The 16,084-nt window shown below is 35.1% G+C and overlaps 1 protein-coding gene across 9 annotated transcripts in view; it reads left to right on the top strand.

The window, feature by feature from the left end:
* Positions 1–16,084, top strand: part of AHCTF1 (AT-hook containing transcription factor 1) — an 86,091-nt gene that overhangs the window by 28,168 nt on the left and 41,839 nt on the right. For 6 of the 9 annotated variants that reach the window (XM_070474413.1, XM_070474412.1, XM_070474414.1 and 3 more), the window contains exons 7-17: positions 196–243; positions 979–1,063; positions 2,384–2,534; positions 6,473–6,605; positions 6,710–6,891; positions 7,314–7,375; positions 8,219–8,347; positions 13,000–13,090; positions 14,002–14,091; positions 14,759–14,899; positions 15,562–15,666. In XM_070474413.1, coding sequence (XP_070330514.1) covers positions 196–243; positions 979–1,063; positions 2,384–2,534; positions 6,473–6,605; positions 6,710–6,891; positions 7,314–7,375; positions 8,219–8,347; positions 13,000–13,090; positions 14,002–14,091; positions 14,759–14,899; positions 15,562–15,666 — 1,217 coding nt within the window. The remainder of the gene's footprint in view (positions 1–195; positions 244–978; positions 1,064–2,383; positions 2,535–6,472; positions 6,606–6,709; positions 6,892–7,313; positions 7,376–8,218; positions 8,348–12,999; positions 13,091–14,001; positions 14,092–14,758; positions 14,900–15,561; positions 15,667–16,084) is intronic. The other 3 variants (XM_070474416.1, XM_070474417.1, XM_070474411.1) reach the window with 1 other exon arrangement.

The raw sequence follows: 16,084 nt of genomic DNA, 5'->3' as shown, positions 1-16,084 counted from the left end.
CCTCTTTTATAATCTCATTTTTTTTCTTTATTGTATATGCCTCTCATTTTTATCTATCCCTACTTTGTTCTCTAGTTCTTCTGTTGTACTTGTTGTTTGCAGTATATTCCTAAGGTTAATTTGGTTAGTTTTTCCTTCTCTCTCATAAGCTTTAATTTTATCTCAGTGTAGCTTTTGAGAAATCTTTCCTTTCAGTTTAATTTTCAGCTGGTTAAGCTCATTCATTTCCAGTGCTGGAACAGTGTAAGTATTGATTTTCTCTTATTTTTCATTGATGTTTAGTGCTTTGTTTGGTGTTATCAATATGTTCTCTTCCCAAGGCTGTTCTACTTTAAATTTTAGATACCTGAATTGTGGTCAACTTAGGTTTTTGTGTTAGCTTCCGTCACTTTGAGGTTTTGTCTTAAGCTTTAGTACATCAGTGAAAGAAGAATTAATTGATTTGTCACTTCTGTCAATCCTGGAGGAAAATTGAAATAAAAATATAGAGACAGCTATTGGAATAGTCCTCATTAGGTCCATATTTCCATCCAAGTGTGATGTGGGCTGGCAGCAGCTTGAATAATGTGCCTTATGAAGACTCCATATGGTGAATAAGAAAGGACATTTATCTCAACAATTTTTGTATCCCATTTATTTTTTCTTCCAATACTGTCTAACTAAAACACACCTATTGAAGAAAGGGAGAAAGAATGAATTTTGAGTAGAGTTATAGTCTCAGTCATGTAAGGTGTCACCTACAGTACGCAAGCAACATAAGCTTAAGTTAATTAGAATCAATAAAAATTAAATCAGCTATTATTTCAAAGGACTACATTTTGTGAAAACAACCAAGTAAAACTAAATTCTTTATAGTAACCTCGGTTTTGTCACATGCACTCAGTATTTTATGCAAATTAAACTTATTTGAGCAATAAGAGGTTCTTAATGCATTAATATGGTATTTAGTATTTCTCAGCTAATTTCTGTTTCTTTCAGTGAAGGGGATGTTTTGAGTTTACATCTGCTTCAGCTGGCCTTTGGTGACAGGAAGTGTTTGGCATCAGGACAAATCTTATATGAGGTAAGTGGTGATATGGGTTGATAGTATCAGTTTTGTTTATTTGCCTATTTTAAGTCTTTGTTTTAAGATACTGAGATATTACAATGTTTTCTTCTTTTCAAGTTAATACTGTATTCATAATGTAAAAAGTATTAGATTTAGGGACCAGGACACTGGTATTTTACCAAGGTGGCAAGCTTAAAATCTTCAGGTGTAATTTTTCTCCAGAATGAGGAGATTAGACTCAAGCTTACAGCCTAGTTGGTAGCCAGGAGAAAGAACCCCGCTTCATTGCTCTCACACAACAAGCAGCGAGCCACGGGTAGGCCTTATAGTCCGGACGCCTACAGTGGTAAGAGAGGATATTGCATCCAGCATTTTAAATGACTGTTTCTGGCTGAATTCTTGAGGAAGTAGTGAAGTGCTGCTAATAACCAAATAACCATATCTGGTTAGCTGTCACAATACTTTCTTTAGAACAGGCGTTTCAACCTCGTATTTGAGGGTGTGTGGTTGGGTTTTAGGGAGTTCCTGAAGCCCTTCAATTTTGTGTGGTATTTTTATGATCACGGTGTCCATGTTGTCCCCGAACCCCCCTCTTCCAACTCTCCAGTTCCACATCTGTGGATTCAGTCAATCTTGGATCAGAAATACGGAGGTGGGGGAGGAATTCCAGAAGGTTCCAGAACACAAAACTTGACTTTGCTGTGCCACAGCAACTATTTATATGGCATTCACATTGTATTAGGTATTAATAAGTGACCTAGAAATGATTCAAAGTATATAGTAGGATGTGTGTAGGTTATATGCAAGTATTACACCATTTTGTGTAAGAGACTTGAGCATCCACAGATTTTGATATTGGAAGAAGGTCCTGGAACTAGTTCTTCGTGGCGAACAAGGGAGAATTATGCATTCTTCTAGAGAAAATTTCATAGCTTTTGTCAAATTCTTGCAGGGATCAATGAATAAAAATTTAAGAACTAGAGTAAGAACTTCAGTAAAAACGTAGAAGTAGGTTTGCTGGTTTAGAGAATGTATGTATTTGTAATTTCATTGCTTAGGTCCAGTGTATATGCCAAACAGTAATGCATGAAGGTTCCTGTGTTTGACAACTTTAGAAGATTTATTGGTAATTATTTTTGAGAAACAAAATTAGCCTTTTTATTTGTGTTTTATCTCATGTGCAAATTTTAGAGCCTTCTTCAATAATTTGTTCTCTTCAGTCTTAACTTTTTTGTTTTCTTTATATTGTGTGGAAATTCTTGAACATTTAATTTTAGAATAACTTTTTCTTAGAACCCTATTAAGATACAGATTGGTGTACATTTTATATTTCAGGGGTTGGAGTACTGTGAAGAAAGATACACACTGGACCTCACAGGTGGCATGTTTCCTTTGAGGGGACAGACTGGTAATACCAAACTTCTGGGATGCCAGAGTATAGAGAAGTTTCGATCTCATGGTGACAGGGAGGAAAGCATGAATGAAGGTTGGTTTAAAGCACTTTTATTATATATCATGTGAATGCTTAAGAGTTGTCTTGATTTAAGATATATGACAGGTATTGGTTTCTAGAGTTTGTACTCCTGGCAGTTAAGAAGTTCGAATACTAATTGTGGGATTTATTAGGACTGTGTGAGATCCGAGATATTTCTTGTTCTCCAGATTGTGTTGTGTAGAACTCAAGAATTGAATAGATTAAGGAAATGAGCACCTTCTTTATTTTGACCTGGCTCTCAAAACACACACACACAAAAAGGTCTCTAGTTGTGACTGGTATGAGTAGTCTCTGAATAATGTTTACTTCTGTATTTTTTGAGACATACACAGCAAACATGCTTTTGTTGCCTTGGATTTTCTGTTTCCTCTAGTGTCATCCCTTCTTCCTGGTAAATATCGTGACAGAATGAAAATGGCATAGATTTTAGAATGCAAAATGGATTCAAATCCCAGCTCTGTCACTAGTTGTAACCTTTCACAAATTATTTGACTAAGCCTTTGTTTCCTTATCTGTGAGTGGAATAATATATTTATACCTTCCTCAAAGGGTGGTTGTTAATAATTGAATGGGATAACATGATAGGTTTATTCAGTTCTGGGAGTGCTTAGTGGGGGCCCTGGTTTAGCTTGTTCGTATTGGGATTTATTCTCCTGTATAGCTTATTCATCCCAGAGATTTCCTTTGTCCTGGTCCCCATTTTTCATATCCAACTAAACATATCAAAACAGAATTTATGGAACTCAGTCTCTTACTCCCCACTCATATTTTTTTTATATTTCCTATTAGTTATGTCTTGGATTTTTACTTTCCTTTCTATTGGTCTCTCATCTTTGCTCCTATCTTTCCATTCCACATACCATTTGGGTACCTGTCTCTCTCCCCTACCACCACCTGCCTTAGCATATAGCTGGATCAGTCCTTCTCAGCTAGAATTCTTCTACAGAATTAAGCCCTAAAGCGCAAAGGCATCCATTTTAAGTATTAATTCTCTGGGCTTCCCAGGTGACTCAGAGGTAAAGAATCCTCCTGCCAGGAATAGAAGGAACATACCTCAACATAATAAAAGCTATATACAACAAACCCACAGCAAGCATCACCCTCAATGGTGAAAAATTGAAAGCATTTCCCCTGAAATCAGGAACAAGACAAGGGTGCCCACTCTCACCACTACTATTCAACATAGTTTTGGAAGTGTTGGCCACAGCAATCAGGGCAGAAGAAGAAGTAAAAGGAATCCAGATAGGAAAAGAAGAAGTGAAACTCTCTCTGTTTGCAGATGACATGATCCTCTACATAGAAAACCCTAAAGACTCCACCAGAAAATTACTAGAGCTAATCAATGAATACAGTAAAGTTGCAGGATATAAAATTAACACACAGAAATCTCTTGCATTCCTATACACTATCAATGAGAAAACAGAAAGAGAAATTAAGGAATCGATACCATTCACCATTGCAACAAAAAGAATAAAATACTTAGGAGTATATCTACCTAAAGAAACAAAAGACCTATACATAGAAAACTATAAAGAAAGAAATCAAAGAGGACACAAACAGATGGAGGAATATACCGTGTTCATGGATTGGAAGAATCAATATTGTCAAAATGGCTATTCTACCCAAAGCAATCTATAGATTCAGTGCAATCCCTATCAAACTACCAAAGGTATTTTTCACAGAACTAGAACAAATAATTTCACAGTTTGTATGGAAATACAAAAAACCTCGAATAGCCAAAGTAACCTTGAGAAAGAAGAATGGAACTGGAGGAATCAACCTGCCTGACTTCAGACTATACTACAAAGCCACAGTCATCAAGACAGTATGGTACTGGCACAAAGACAGAAATATAGATCAATGGAACAGAATAGAAAGCCCAGAGATAAATCCACGAACCTATGGTCACCTTATCTTCGACAAAGGAGGCAAGGATATACAATGGAAAAAAGACAACCTCTTTAACAAGTGGTGCTGGGAAAACTGGTCAACCACCTGTAAAAGAATGAAACTAGAACACTTTCTAACACCATACACAAAAATAAACTCAAAATGGATTAAAGATCTAAATGTAAGACCAGAAACTATAAAACTACTAGAGGAGAACATAGGCAAAACACTCTCCGACATAAATCACAGCAGGATCCTCTATGACCCACATCCCAGAATTTTAGAAACAAAAGCAAAAATAAACAAATGGGACCTAATGAAACTTAAAAGCTTTTGCACAACAAAGGAAACTATAAGCAAGGTGAAAAGACAGCCCTCAGATTGGGAGAAAATAATAGCAAATGAAGCAACAGACAAAGGATTAATCTCAAAAATATACAAGCAACTCCTGCAGCTCAATTCCAGAAAAATAAATGACCCAATCAAAAAATGGGCCAAAGAACTAAACAGACATTTCTCCAAGGGAGACATACGGATGGCAAAAAAACACATGAAAAGATGCTCAACATCACTCATTATCAGAGAAATGCAAATCAAAACCACAATGAGGTACCATTACACGCCAGTCAGGATGGCTGCTATCCAAAAGTCTACAAGCAATAAATGCTGGAGAGGGTGTGGAGAAAAGGGAACCCTCTTACACTATTGGTGGGAATGCAAATTAGTACAGCCACTATGGAAAACAGTGTGGAGATTCCTTAAAAAGCTGGAAATAGATCTGCCATATGACCCAGCAATACCACTTCTAGGCATACACACTGAGGAAACCAGATCTGAAAGAGACACGTGCACCCCAGTGTTCATCGCAGCACTGTTTATAATAGCCAGGTCATGGAAGCAACCTAGATGCCCATCAGCAGACGAATGGATGAGGAAGCTATGTTACATATACACCATGGAATATTACTCAGCCATTAAAAAGAATTCATTTGAATCAGTTCTAATGAGATGGATGAAACTGGAACCCATTATACAGAGTGAAGTAAGCCAGAAAGATAAAGACCATTACAGTATACTAACACATATATATGGAATTTAGAAAGATGGTAACAATAACCTTATATGCAAAAAAAGAAAAAGAGACTCAGATGTATAGAACAGACTTATGGACTCTGTGGGAGAAGGTGAGGGTGGGATGTTTCAAGAGAACAGCATCGAAACATGTATATCTAGGGTGAAACAGATCACCAGCCCAGGTTGGATGCATGAGACAAGTGCTCAGGCCTGGTGCACTGGGAAGACCCAGAGGGATGGGGTGGAGAGGGAGGTGGGAGGGGGGACCGGGATGGGAAATACATGTAAATCCATGGCTAATTCATTTCAATGTATGACAAAAACCACTGCAATGTTGTAAAGTAATTAGCCTCCAACAAATAAAAATAAATGGAAGGAAAAAAAAAAAAATAAATAAATAAAATGTAAAAAAAAAAAAAAAAAAGAATCCTCCTGCCAGAACAGGAGATGTGGGTTCAATTCCTGGGTCAGGACGATCCCCTGGAGGAGGAAATGGCAATTCACCCCAGTATTCTTGCCTGGGAAATCCCATGGACAGAGGAACCTGGCCGGCTACAGTCCACAGGGTTGCAAGAGTCAGACATGACTGAGCTTGCACACGTGTGTGCGCACACACACACACACATAGTCTCTTGTATTCACAATCATTTATTTGTGGGAGAACTTTCATTCAAATCATTTTCTATGATTTCTCCTTACAGCATCTTGAAGTTGCCAAACTTAACTGAAGCCAAGCCAAAGTTACTCTTTTTCTGATGAATACATTTTAATAAGGTCTTGAAATAGAAAAACAGTCAAGGCAGAAGTGAATGAATCTCTTGTTACAGAATAAATGATAGAAATGTGTTTTAACAAATCAGATATGAGTTAAACCTCTTAATTTATGGGAAAATCTTCCTAATTGTATTTGTTGTATTTATTTTGATATTATTTATTCTGTTTCTAAAAATTATCTCTTCTTTCAGCTCTGTCTCCTGACACCAGTGTTTCAGTCTTTACCTGGCAGGTGAATATATATGGACAGGGAAAGCCTTCTGTATATTTGGGGCTTTTCGACATAAATCGTTGGTACCATGCGCAAATGCCAGATTCATTAAGGTATGATTTCTCTATCTCTGTCTATATATGTATGTATTTATATTTATAGGAATTTTTATGTGTAGTAGTTTATTGACTTAATCATTGTATAAAATTTCTTTTAGATCAGGAGAATATCTGCATAATTGCTCTTATTTTGCATTGTGGTCACTGGATGCTGTTGTAAGTAGGACTTCTCCACATTACATCTTGGATATATTAGTACATGAGAGAAGTTTAAGTCGAGGAGTTCCTCCTTCATATCCACCTCCTGAGCAGTTTTTTAACCCAAGTACTTATAATTTTGGTACGTATTTATTTAACATTACTTTTTGAGAAAAATAACATGTAAGAGTATGTATATTTGTGCTGTGTGTAGTGTATTATCGTTCATCTCTCATTATTATTAGTTAACATATATGGATAAGTTATGACGTTAACTTGATATATGTACACAAGAAATTTAATGATTATATGTTTTATAGAAAAATTACCAGCATTTGAATTTGCTGTAAAACATTAGCTGTTTCATATTAAGTGAAGTTGTGATAAGGTTTGGTGTCTTGTTAGGATCGAAATACATGGACAAATTATTTTAAAATTTATTGTATGTAGTAATACCATGCCTTGCCTAGTAATCTGTTCTTAGAATAAATTTTGTTGTACTAATACCATCCCAAATATAACATGTAAGTGGATTTTTTAAGTCTTTTTTCTTTTTTTTTCCAGATGCCACTTGTTTGTTAAACTCAGGAGTTGTTCATGTAACATGTACTGGCTTTCAGAAGGAGGTGAGTCAGAAATAACAATTTGGACAGAGTGTTTCTTCTTGAGCTGAAGTCAGATCATGGATTTAAACTTTAGTGTTATTTATAAACTTTAGTGTTATTTATATAAACTACTCTTTGATCTTAAAAGTTAACTTCTGCTGGGTATGTGATATAACAGCTAGTAGCATCAATTACTGACGTCAACCTTCTAGGAAGAGGTATTAGGGTGTTTATAGCAGCTTTATATGGATGTTAGCTCCTGAACCCCAAGCAAAAGTCAGTCAGTACCTTACTTTAATCCACCCTCTTAATTCTCTTCCTTCTTAAAAAGCTTATGGGTAAAGGAAGTAATGCAAAAAAGGTACCTAGCACAGTAGCACAGTGACCAGCTCAGGGTGGGTGAAGACTCTATATTGAAAATACTTTTCCAGGAAAACATGAAGTGGCATATCCTTAAAGTGATAATCAGCTAGATATGGATGAATGTCATATTTATACTTCATATCAGATCTCTTTCACATTAGACCAAGAAGAATAAACTTCAAGATTTTTCTTTTGTGTGTATTAAGTTTGTTAAGATCTGTTACCAAGTCTGTCAGCTTTATAGAAGATAACAGGGTTACCTTCTATATAAGCAATTTAAAATACCATTATCAGGAGTAGCATCTGTGACTGACAGACACTGGTTACCTCTCTTCCTTGCAAGAAGTGCAGAAATGCGGTCTTCCACAGTTTTCAGTCACTGCCTTTTAGTTTTCTTCATGTTGTTAAGTGTAAAGTAGGGTAATGGGTTTATTAGTTATTCTTAAATTTGATTGCTTGAATTGATTATTGACTGATATCTTATTAATCAATCTGTTATAGACTTTGACTTTTTTAAAGAAATCAGGGCCATCTCTCAATGAAGTCATTCCTGATGGCTATAATCGATGTCTTGTGGCTGGCCTTCTCTCACCAAGACTTATTGATATTCAACCTTCCAGTTTAAGTCAGGTGAGAGATTTTTAACTCTTGTTTCTTTTGGATCATGTCATTAGCTTTCTATCACAACAAAAATCTATTACATAATTTCTTAAAAAGTAAGTTAAGTAATGTAATGCCACCGTTGCATGTCGGTAGCCATGGTTCTTGGATTTGGCTTAAAATTCATACCTCCAGGATCCCATAGGTACACCAGGTCTGTAGACTAGTGAAAAAAAGCTGACTTAAAACTCAGCATTCAGAAAACAAAGATCATGGCATCTGGTCTCATCACTATATAGCAGATAGATAGGGAAACAATGAAAACAGTGAGCCTTTATTTTCTTGGGCTCCAAAATCACTGCAGATGGTGACTGCAGCCATGAATTTAAAAGACTCTTGCTCCTTGGAAGAAAAGCTATGACCATCCTAGACAGCATTTAAAAAGCAAGGATGTTATTTTACTGACAAAGGTCCATCTAGTCAGAGCTATGGTTTTTCCAGTAGTCATGTTTGAATGTGAGAGTTGGACTACAACAAAAGCTGAGCACCGAAGAATTGATGCTTTTGAACTGTAGTACTGAAAAGGACTCTTGAGAGTCTCTTGTACTGCAAGGAGATCCACCCAGTCAATCCTAAAGGAAATCAGTCCTGAATATTTATTAGAAGGACTGATGCTGAAGCTGAAGCTCCAATACTTTGGCCACCTGATGGGAAGAACTGAGTCATTTAAAAAGACCCTGATGCTGGGAAGGGTTGAAGGTGGGAGGAGAAGGGGACGACAGAGGATGAGATGGTTGGATGACATCACCAACTCAACAGATATGAGTTTGCGTAAACACTGGGAGGTGGTGATGGACAGGGAAGCCTGGTGTGCTGAGTCCCTGGGGTCACAAAGAGCTGGACACGACTGAGCGAGACTGAACTGAACTATAGGCTAGGACACATCATGGATGCACCAGACATGTCATGAGTAGAGGTCATAGTTGTTTTAATAAGCCCTTGATGTGATTTCTGATGGTTTGAGAACCACTGCTTTATAAAAACTGCTCTTATGAAAGCCTATTAGTGAAGATTCCAGGTTTCTGCAAAACACAAGACAGTTAAAAGAGTCAGACTTAGTCACCGGAAGCCAGGCTTAATTTCCCAATAGATGCATAAATAAAAATATTATAAAATCCACACAGTTTTTAGAGTCACAATACATTTTACCAGTCAGGAGACAGTTTTAAACAGTGTTGTCTGATGACAACTTATAGTTCACATTTTAACTTGGTATTTGCTGGAAGTAAACAAATCCCAGGTTGTTTTTCCTTGAGAAAGAGAAAATGTTTTAATAACTCTTTCCCCTCAAATAATGTTTGAAATAAGTTATTTAAATAATTTCTGAATGTAGCGTAATGAATTGTTAGGGAAGGAACCTTTTAAATATCAGATGAATTGTGAATATTGCTGCTGACGATTTACACCTGCAGCTGGAATTTAATACCTAATGTCATGAAAATAAGAGAAATAGTCAATCTATTATCAGGATTTTTTTTTCCTTTCTCCCCTCCTCCCTTTTGTATTACTGTACTGAGCAAATATTGACCATGTAGTCATATTCAGTTAACCCTCTACCCATGAGGGATTGGTTCCTGGACGCCCATAGATACCAAAATTGAAGGATGCTCAATTAACTTATATAATAAGGTGTGGTATTTGCATATAACCTGTTCACACCCACCTATGTACTTTAAATCATCTCTAAAGTACTTAATACAACATACATGCTTGTCAGTAGTTGCTGGCACACACAAATTCAAGTTTTGTTTTTTTAGAACTTTCTGTAATCTCCCCCCACCCCCAAATGTTTCCTGTCTGTGCACCCTAGAGCCCATGCTCTGCAACAAGAGAAGCCACTGCAATGAGAAGCCCAAGTACCGCAACTAGAGCAGCTCCCACTCGTGGCAATTAGAGAAAAACCCACGCAGCAATGAAGAACCCCATAGCCAAATATAAATAAATAAGTTTTTTTAAATAAGAAAAAATGAAAAAAAATTAGCTGTAATTCAACCATTCAGCCATGTTAGCCAAATAACATTTAATATCTTTTTGTGATTATTTTGAATCTGATGATCCAATTCTTGGTTTCTTTCCACTTGCATGGGTAAAACATGAATAATTTCAATTTGGAAAATTGAAGTATGTGGAGGCATGCAAATATTGGCATTTTGTTGACTTTTTTCATGTATCTTTTTAAAAACTTCCTAAAATAGACCAAATTGAGCTGAATTGTTTTAGTAATGGCTACGTAGAGGTGAAACAAAAGAGGCGAGGAAGAGATTCCTGCAAAATGTTAGAGTGGTTGCCATGGAGGGTGGGAGGAGTGAGTGGCAGTGTCTTTGGATTGGGTAGCAGGAGGCAGGGCTTCTGGGAAATACTCTCCGTCTAGACTTGGACCAGCTTCCGCAGTGTCTAGTTGGTAATTGGTTGTTAGTTATACGTATGGTATGTGGGCTTTCTGACATGTGTACTTTCCTGTATCTCTTTATCCTGCCATATACAATAAAAAAATGATAGCATATATACATTTATTTGTTTTCAGGGTTCTGTTAATTACACATTGATAGGCTTTACTTTTTCTCTAATTGGGTTGTTTATGGAAATTCTTTATAAAATATGTAGATATTTATCCTGTCATAAACCTTACAGATAGTACCCCTTTTGCTTACTCTTCACTGTTTCATGATATCTCTTACCACATTCAAAATAATATTTTTATAGTCAAATGCATTTTATAGCTCTGACTCTGGCTTAAAATTTAACATTTAACACCTGAATGTTTCTTTAATAAAATAAAGGTTCAGTTATTTTTTCCCCAGATTATTAGTCTAGCTGTGTTATATCATTTGTGAAACAGGACCCAAAATATTTTTTTCTCATGCTACTGAAATATTGCCTTTATCTGATATTATATGTCCGTATCAACTGGGTTCTATTTCCGGGCTTTTATCTTATCTCATAAATCTAGTTACCTATTTCTATACCATTTTAATATATTGCTTTGATATTTGGAAATGCAGCCTGGTTTTTTAATCTGTAATTTTTGGAAATTCATAGGCACTTACTCTTTTTATTAATTATAAGATGGTTTTATCCAGTATTCCTGTTGGAATTCTTTTGAGAATTTTATTATATTCACATGTTAATTTGGGGGAGAGTTGGCATTTGTATCTTTCCATTTATTTAGGGTTTATTTTTACATCTGTTGTAAGAGTTAATGGTTATTTTCTAGTGAGTTTCTATTTTTATCCCTAAATGTTTTATAGTATTTTTTATGAGTAGACCATTTTCCCCATATTCATCCAGAAATGGAGTTGATTTTTGTATATTCATTTGATGCTATTAATACTTGGCTAGATTAAAATCTCTTAGATTTTCAAGGCATGCAGTCATCAGCAAATATAGGCTTTCTGCACCCCTCCCGTCAGTTTATTACTTTATTTTCTCATGCCATTTGGTGGAATCTCTACAAATTATAGAAAAATAATGGTACTACCAGACATCCTTGTTTTGTCCTTGATTTTAATGTAAATTGTTCTATTGAATCTCCATTTAGAATCATGCTGTAGTTTTGGGGTATCTTTATCATATTTTAGTTCTCTTTATTCCTTATCTATTTAACTCATCTATTTATTCCTGTGATTCCTTTTTAAAAATATCTTTGTTGTAATGAATGAAATTCATAGATTCTTAAAGTATAAAATAAATTGTACATAAAGTGTAATAAAACACCTTTGTTGAGATTTAATTCCTATAATTCAGTTCAGTGGATAGAGTTGTGCAAGTGTCACAACATTCAATTTCAGAATATTTTTATCACCTCCCTCCAAACCCCATACCAGTCAATTCCTTTTTCTCCTTTCTTCCAGTCTTTGGTGACCACTAATCTACTCTGTCTTTGTGGATTTATTTGCTCTAGACATATTGTGTGTGTGTCAGTCACTTCAGTTGTTTGTGTGTGCATGTTAGTCGCTCCAGTTGTGTCTGACTCTTTGTAACCCCATGGACTGTAGCCTGCCAGGCTCTTCTGTCCATGGGATTCTCCAGGCAAGAATATTGGAATGGGTTGCCACTGACATTTTATATAAATAGACTCAAATATTATATGGCCTTTTGTGACTAACTTCTTTGACTTAGAACAATGTTTTCAAGATTTATCCATGTTACAGCACATATCAGAACTTCATCCCATTTTATGGCTGTGTAATATTCCACTGTATGATATACCACATTTTATGTATCCATTCTTCAGTTTCAGGGCATTTTGGTTGTTTTCATTTTTTGGCTGTTAGAAATAATGCTTCGTATACAGTTTTTGTGTGGGTGTTTGTTTTTCAGTTCTCTTGGGTGCATACCTAAGTGTGAAACTGCTAGGTCATATGATAACTTTATATTTAAGATTTTGAGAAACTACCAGGCTGTTTTCCAAAGCGGCTGTCTCACTGTAACATTCCCACTAACAGTGTACGAGGATTTTCAACACCATCACCAGTGCTTGTCGTTTATTTGTGTATAGCCATCCTGGGGAATCATAATGATTTTTAATCCTTTAAAATTTTGTCTTGTGGACTGGAACATGATACCTCTGTCTCTGATCACATGTCCTTTCTTTTTTTTTTTTTTTTTTAAACATGGTTTAGGAAGAACAGTTAGAGGCTATATTGTCAGCAGCAATCCAGACAAGTTCTCTGGGACTTTTGACAGGGTGTATCAAAAGATGGATAACAGAAGGTAAGATTATGATTTTTAACAATTAAAAAATACTTTGTAGTTTTAAAATTGTCAATTTACTGTTGGGAGGGTTAAGTTAACTTTATTTTGAGATGATTGTGGATTACATGCAATTGTCTATTTCTATAATTTTGTCATTTCAAAAGTGTTCATAAATGGAATCCGACAGTATGTAACCTCTTAGGGTTGACTCTTTATCACTCAAAAGTTCTCTGGGGATTCAAGTTGTGTGTATTACTCTTAATAAAAACACTTCACACACATGCACTGTTTTTCTTTTGACCATTTGATCAGAATAAAGTTGAAGGCATCGTGCTTCTTTATTCAAAGTATTTCAATATGTTTCCTTCTAAGAACAAGGATATTCACTTAACAAAACACTTTGGAGTTAGAAAAATCAGGAAAATTAATATTGATACATGCTATTATCTAATCTACAGATTCTATTGGAATATCATTAATTGCCCCACTAATGTCCTTTGTAACATTTTTAGGGAGAGGGAATTCAGAATCCCATCCAGAATATATTTTGTATTTAGTTTTCATGTTGTTTTACTCGCTCGTAATATTGTGTAATTCTTCTTAAGCATTTGTCTTTGAAGAAATTGACATTTTTAAAGAATATGGGCCTATTATTTTGTAGCCTGCCTCTCAGGTTGTATTTGTTGATATTTCCTCATGATTAGATTTAGAGTTTACATTTTTCATAGCAGCATCACGTCAATTGACACTCTCCCTAATGTGATGCCCTGAGCACAGATGCAGCCGTTTGTCTCCACCAATATTGATGTTAACGTTGCTCACTTGGTTAGGGTGGTTTTTGTCAGGTTTCTTCACTGAAAAGTTTCTAATTTTTTTTTTTTGTAATTAGTAACCATTCTTCATTTTTCCCTTCCATATTTACAAATAAGAACAACCAAATTCTGCTGCTAATTTACGCTTTGTTCTTGAATGGACATGGAATAAAGTGATTCTCACAAAAGAGGAATTTGACAGACTATGTAAGTATTATATAAAAAACTAACTTTGGTTTATGTCTTGAGTACATAACAATAAATTTTTAATTATTTTGAAGTTGCAAACTCTGAAGAAGTCCCAGAAAGAAACTATTTCATTTTATATTAGAGTGACAAAATTATTTTTTTGATCAAGATTTTGCAACAGATTGTTTAAATTGGCAACATGTTAGGCATATTCACAGTAACAAGTTTCAGAATTATGTCTTTTGATATAAAATGCACAAAAATGCATTTGTGAACTCAACCTTAAGCTTGAAATGAGAGGACAGCCAAGTCTACAATATATTATAGCAAGCATGCAGTTAATATTAATTTTAGTGTCTCACTTTTCTAAAGACTGGAGGTGGAAGAAAGAGTTCTTATAAAATAATGATCACACAGCAACATAGTACTGATTTCTAGTGAATCTGAAGTTGAATCTATATCACTTTTGTCTGTGCTCACCTCATTCTGCATTTTTTAAAAGTAGAATTTGTAGCTGTCCTTTCTATATTCCTTGAGGATATTTGTCATTTGAAGCTTGTCTTTTTAAATCTCATAATGTAGAGTAATTCTATGATTAAAGAAATTTGAGATACTTAGCATTTATTATTTTAATTAAGTCAAGATTTAGTGTGTCAAAACTAATCTTGTCTTTTATTCTTGAAAGGTACACCGTTATTTGATGGTTCATGTCGTTTCATTGATCCACAAACTATACAGTCTCTCCAGCAGTGCCATTTACTTCTTAGCAATCTTAGTACAGTCTTAAGCTGTTTTGCAACTGAGGCCCACGACATCACTGAGAGAGGTGTGCTCCTTGTCTTATGTAAATGAATATTTCATTGACTTTTGCTTCTTAGCTTGGGACAGAATATATTTCCTATGCATTAGATGGATTATTGGGCAAAGAGGCCATTATTTCTCAAATGCTAGACTTTTTTTTTTTTTTTTTTCAAATGAAAAGCTACGAATGTTATTAGATGAACCATGAGTCCATGATTAAATAAGGTTGGGAAATTGGGGATTTAAGGATTGTTAAGGCAGTGTGTTAGTGGTAGAACTTCAGATTTTTAAATTATATTTAACTTTTTGTGCATAGAGTTGGGCTTCATCATTTTTCTCCTCTGGTTTTCCATTGAAACAAAATAGCTAGTTCCATATAAAGGCCTGGTTTGAACAGCCTGTATTAATGATATTGTACTAGCTTGTTTTAATGTATAAATCTGATTATTGAAATTAGCTAAATGGGAGCATAGCTAATATGGAAGCATATTTACTTAAAATGTCTATTTTAGTCAGTGAGTTGGTTTATTTTGGAGATTATTTGTTCAAGCTAAATTTGTTTAAAAATACATGCATATTGTTTAAAATCACCAAGTAATTACTGTTTTTGAAAACTGTAGAGTGCCTTGATTTTTCATTTGTGGTTGATAAATTGAAAACTAAACAACTGATTTCAACTCTTTACAGGTCTTACAGATTTAAGCAATAAGTATATGGTTACCCAGCTCATCTGTCAATATGCACAAGTGGTTCTTTGGTTCTCTCATTCTGGGCTTTTACCAGAGGGCTTAGGTAAAATATTTCCTTAATCTATATATATTAATGGTAACATTCTTAAATCTTTATAATTTTGTTGTTCTATTGTTGGGGTTTCCTTTCTTCTACCACCTCTCTTGGGTTTTCTTTTATTCTTACCTTCTTTTCTTGTTTTCTCTTAGTACCTTCAGTGCTTCACCCCATGCCTGATATACAGATGTTGTGTGCATGTTTATTGGGTTGAAAAAAAGAATATTTGGCAAAACATGGCTTCTGAAGATGGGTTCAGTGATATCACCCGCTATAATTTAGATCCATAGAAGTATGAGTTTAAAATCTAATTTTCCCATCTTTTTCTCTTCAAGGTTCTTTTAATATAGTTATTAACCAATACTTTTTGTCATCAATTACTTACCCCATTTTATCTAAAAATTCATGCTAATACCAGGAATTA

The sequence above is a fragment of the Odocoileus virginianus genome, chromosome 11 (assembly GCF_023699985.2).
Source record: "Odocoileus virginianus isolate 20LAN1187 ecotype Illinois chromosome 11, Ovbor_1.2, whole genome shotgun sequence".
Taxonomy (NCBI): Eukaryota; Metazoa; Chordata; class Mammalia; order Artiodactyla; family Cervidae; genus Odocoileus; species Odocoileus virginianus.
Note: the sequence above shows the minus strand (reverse complement) of the source record. Positions and strands in the feature narration are given on the sequence as shown.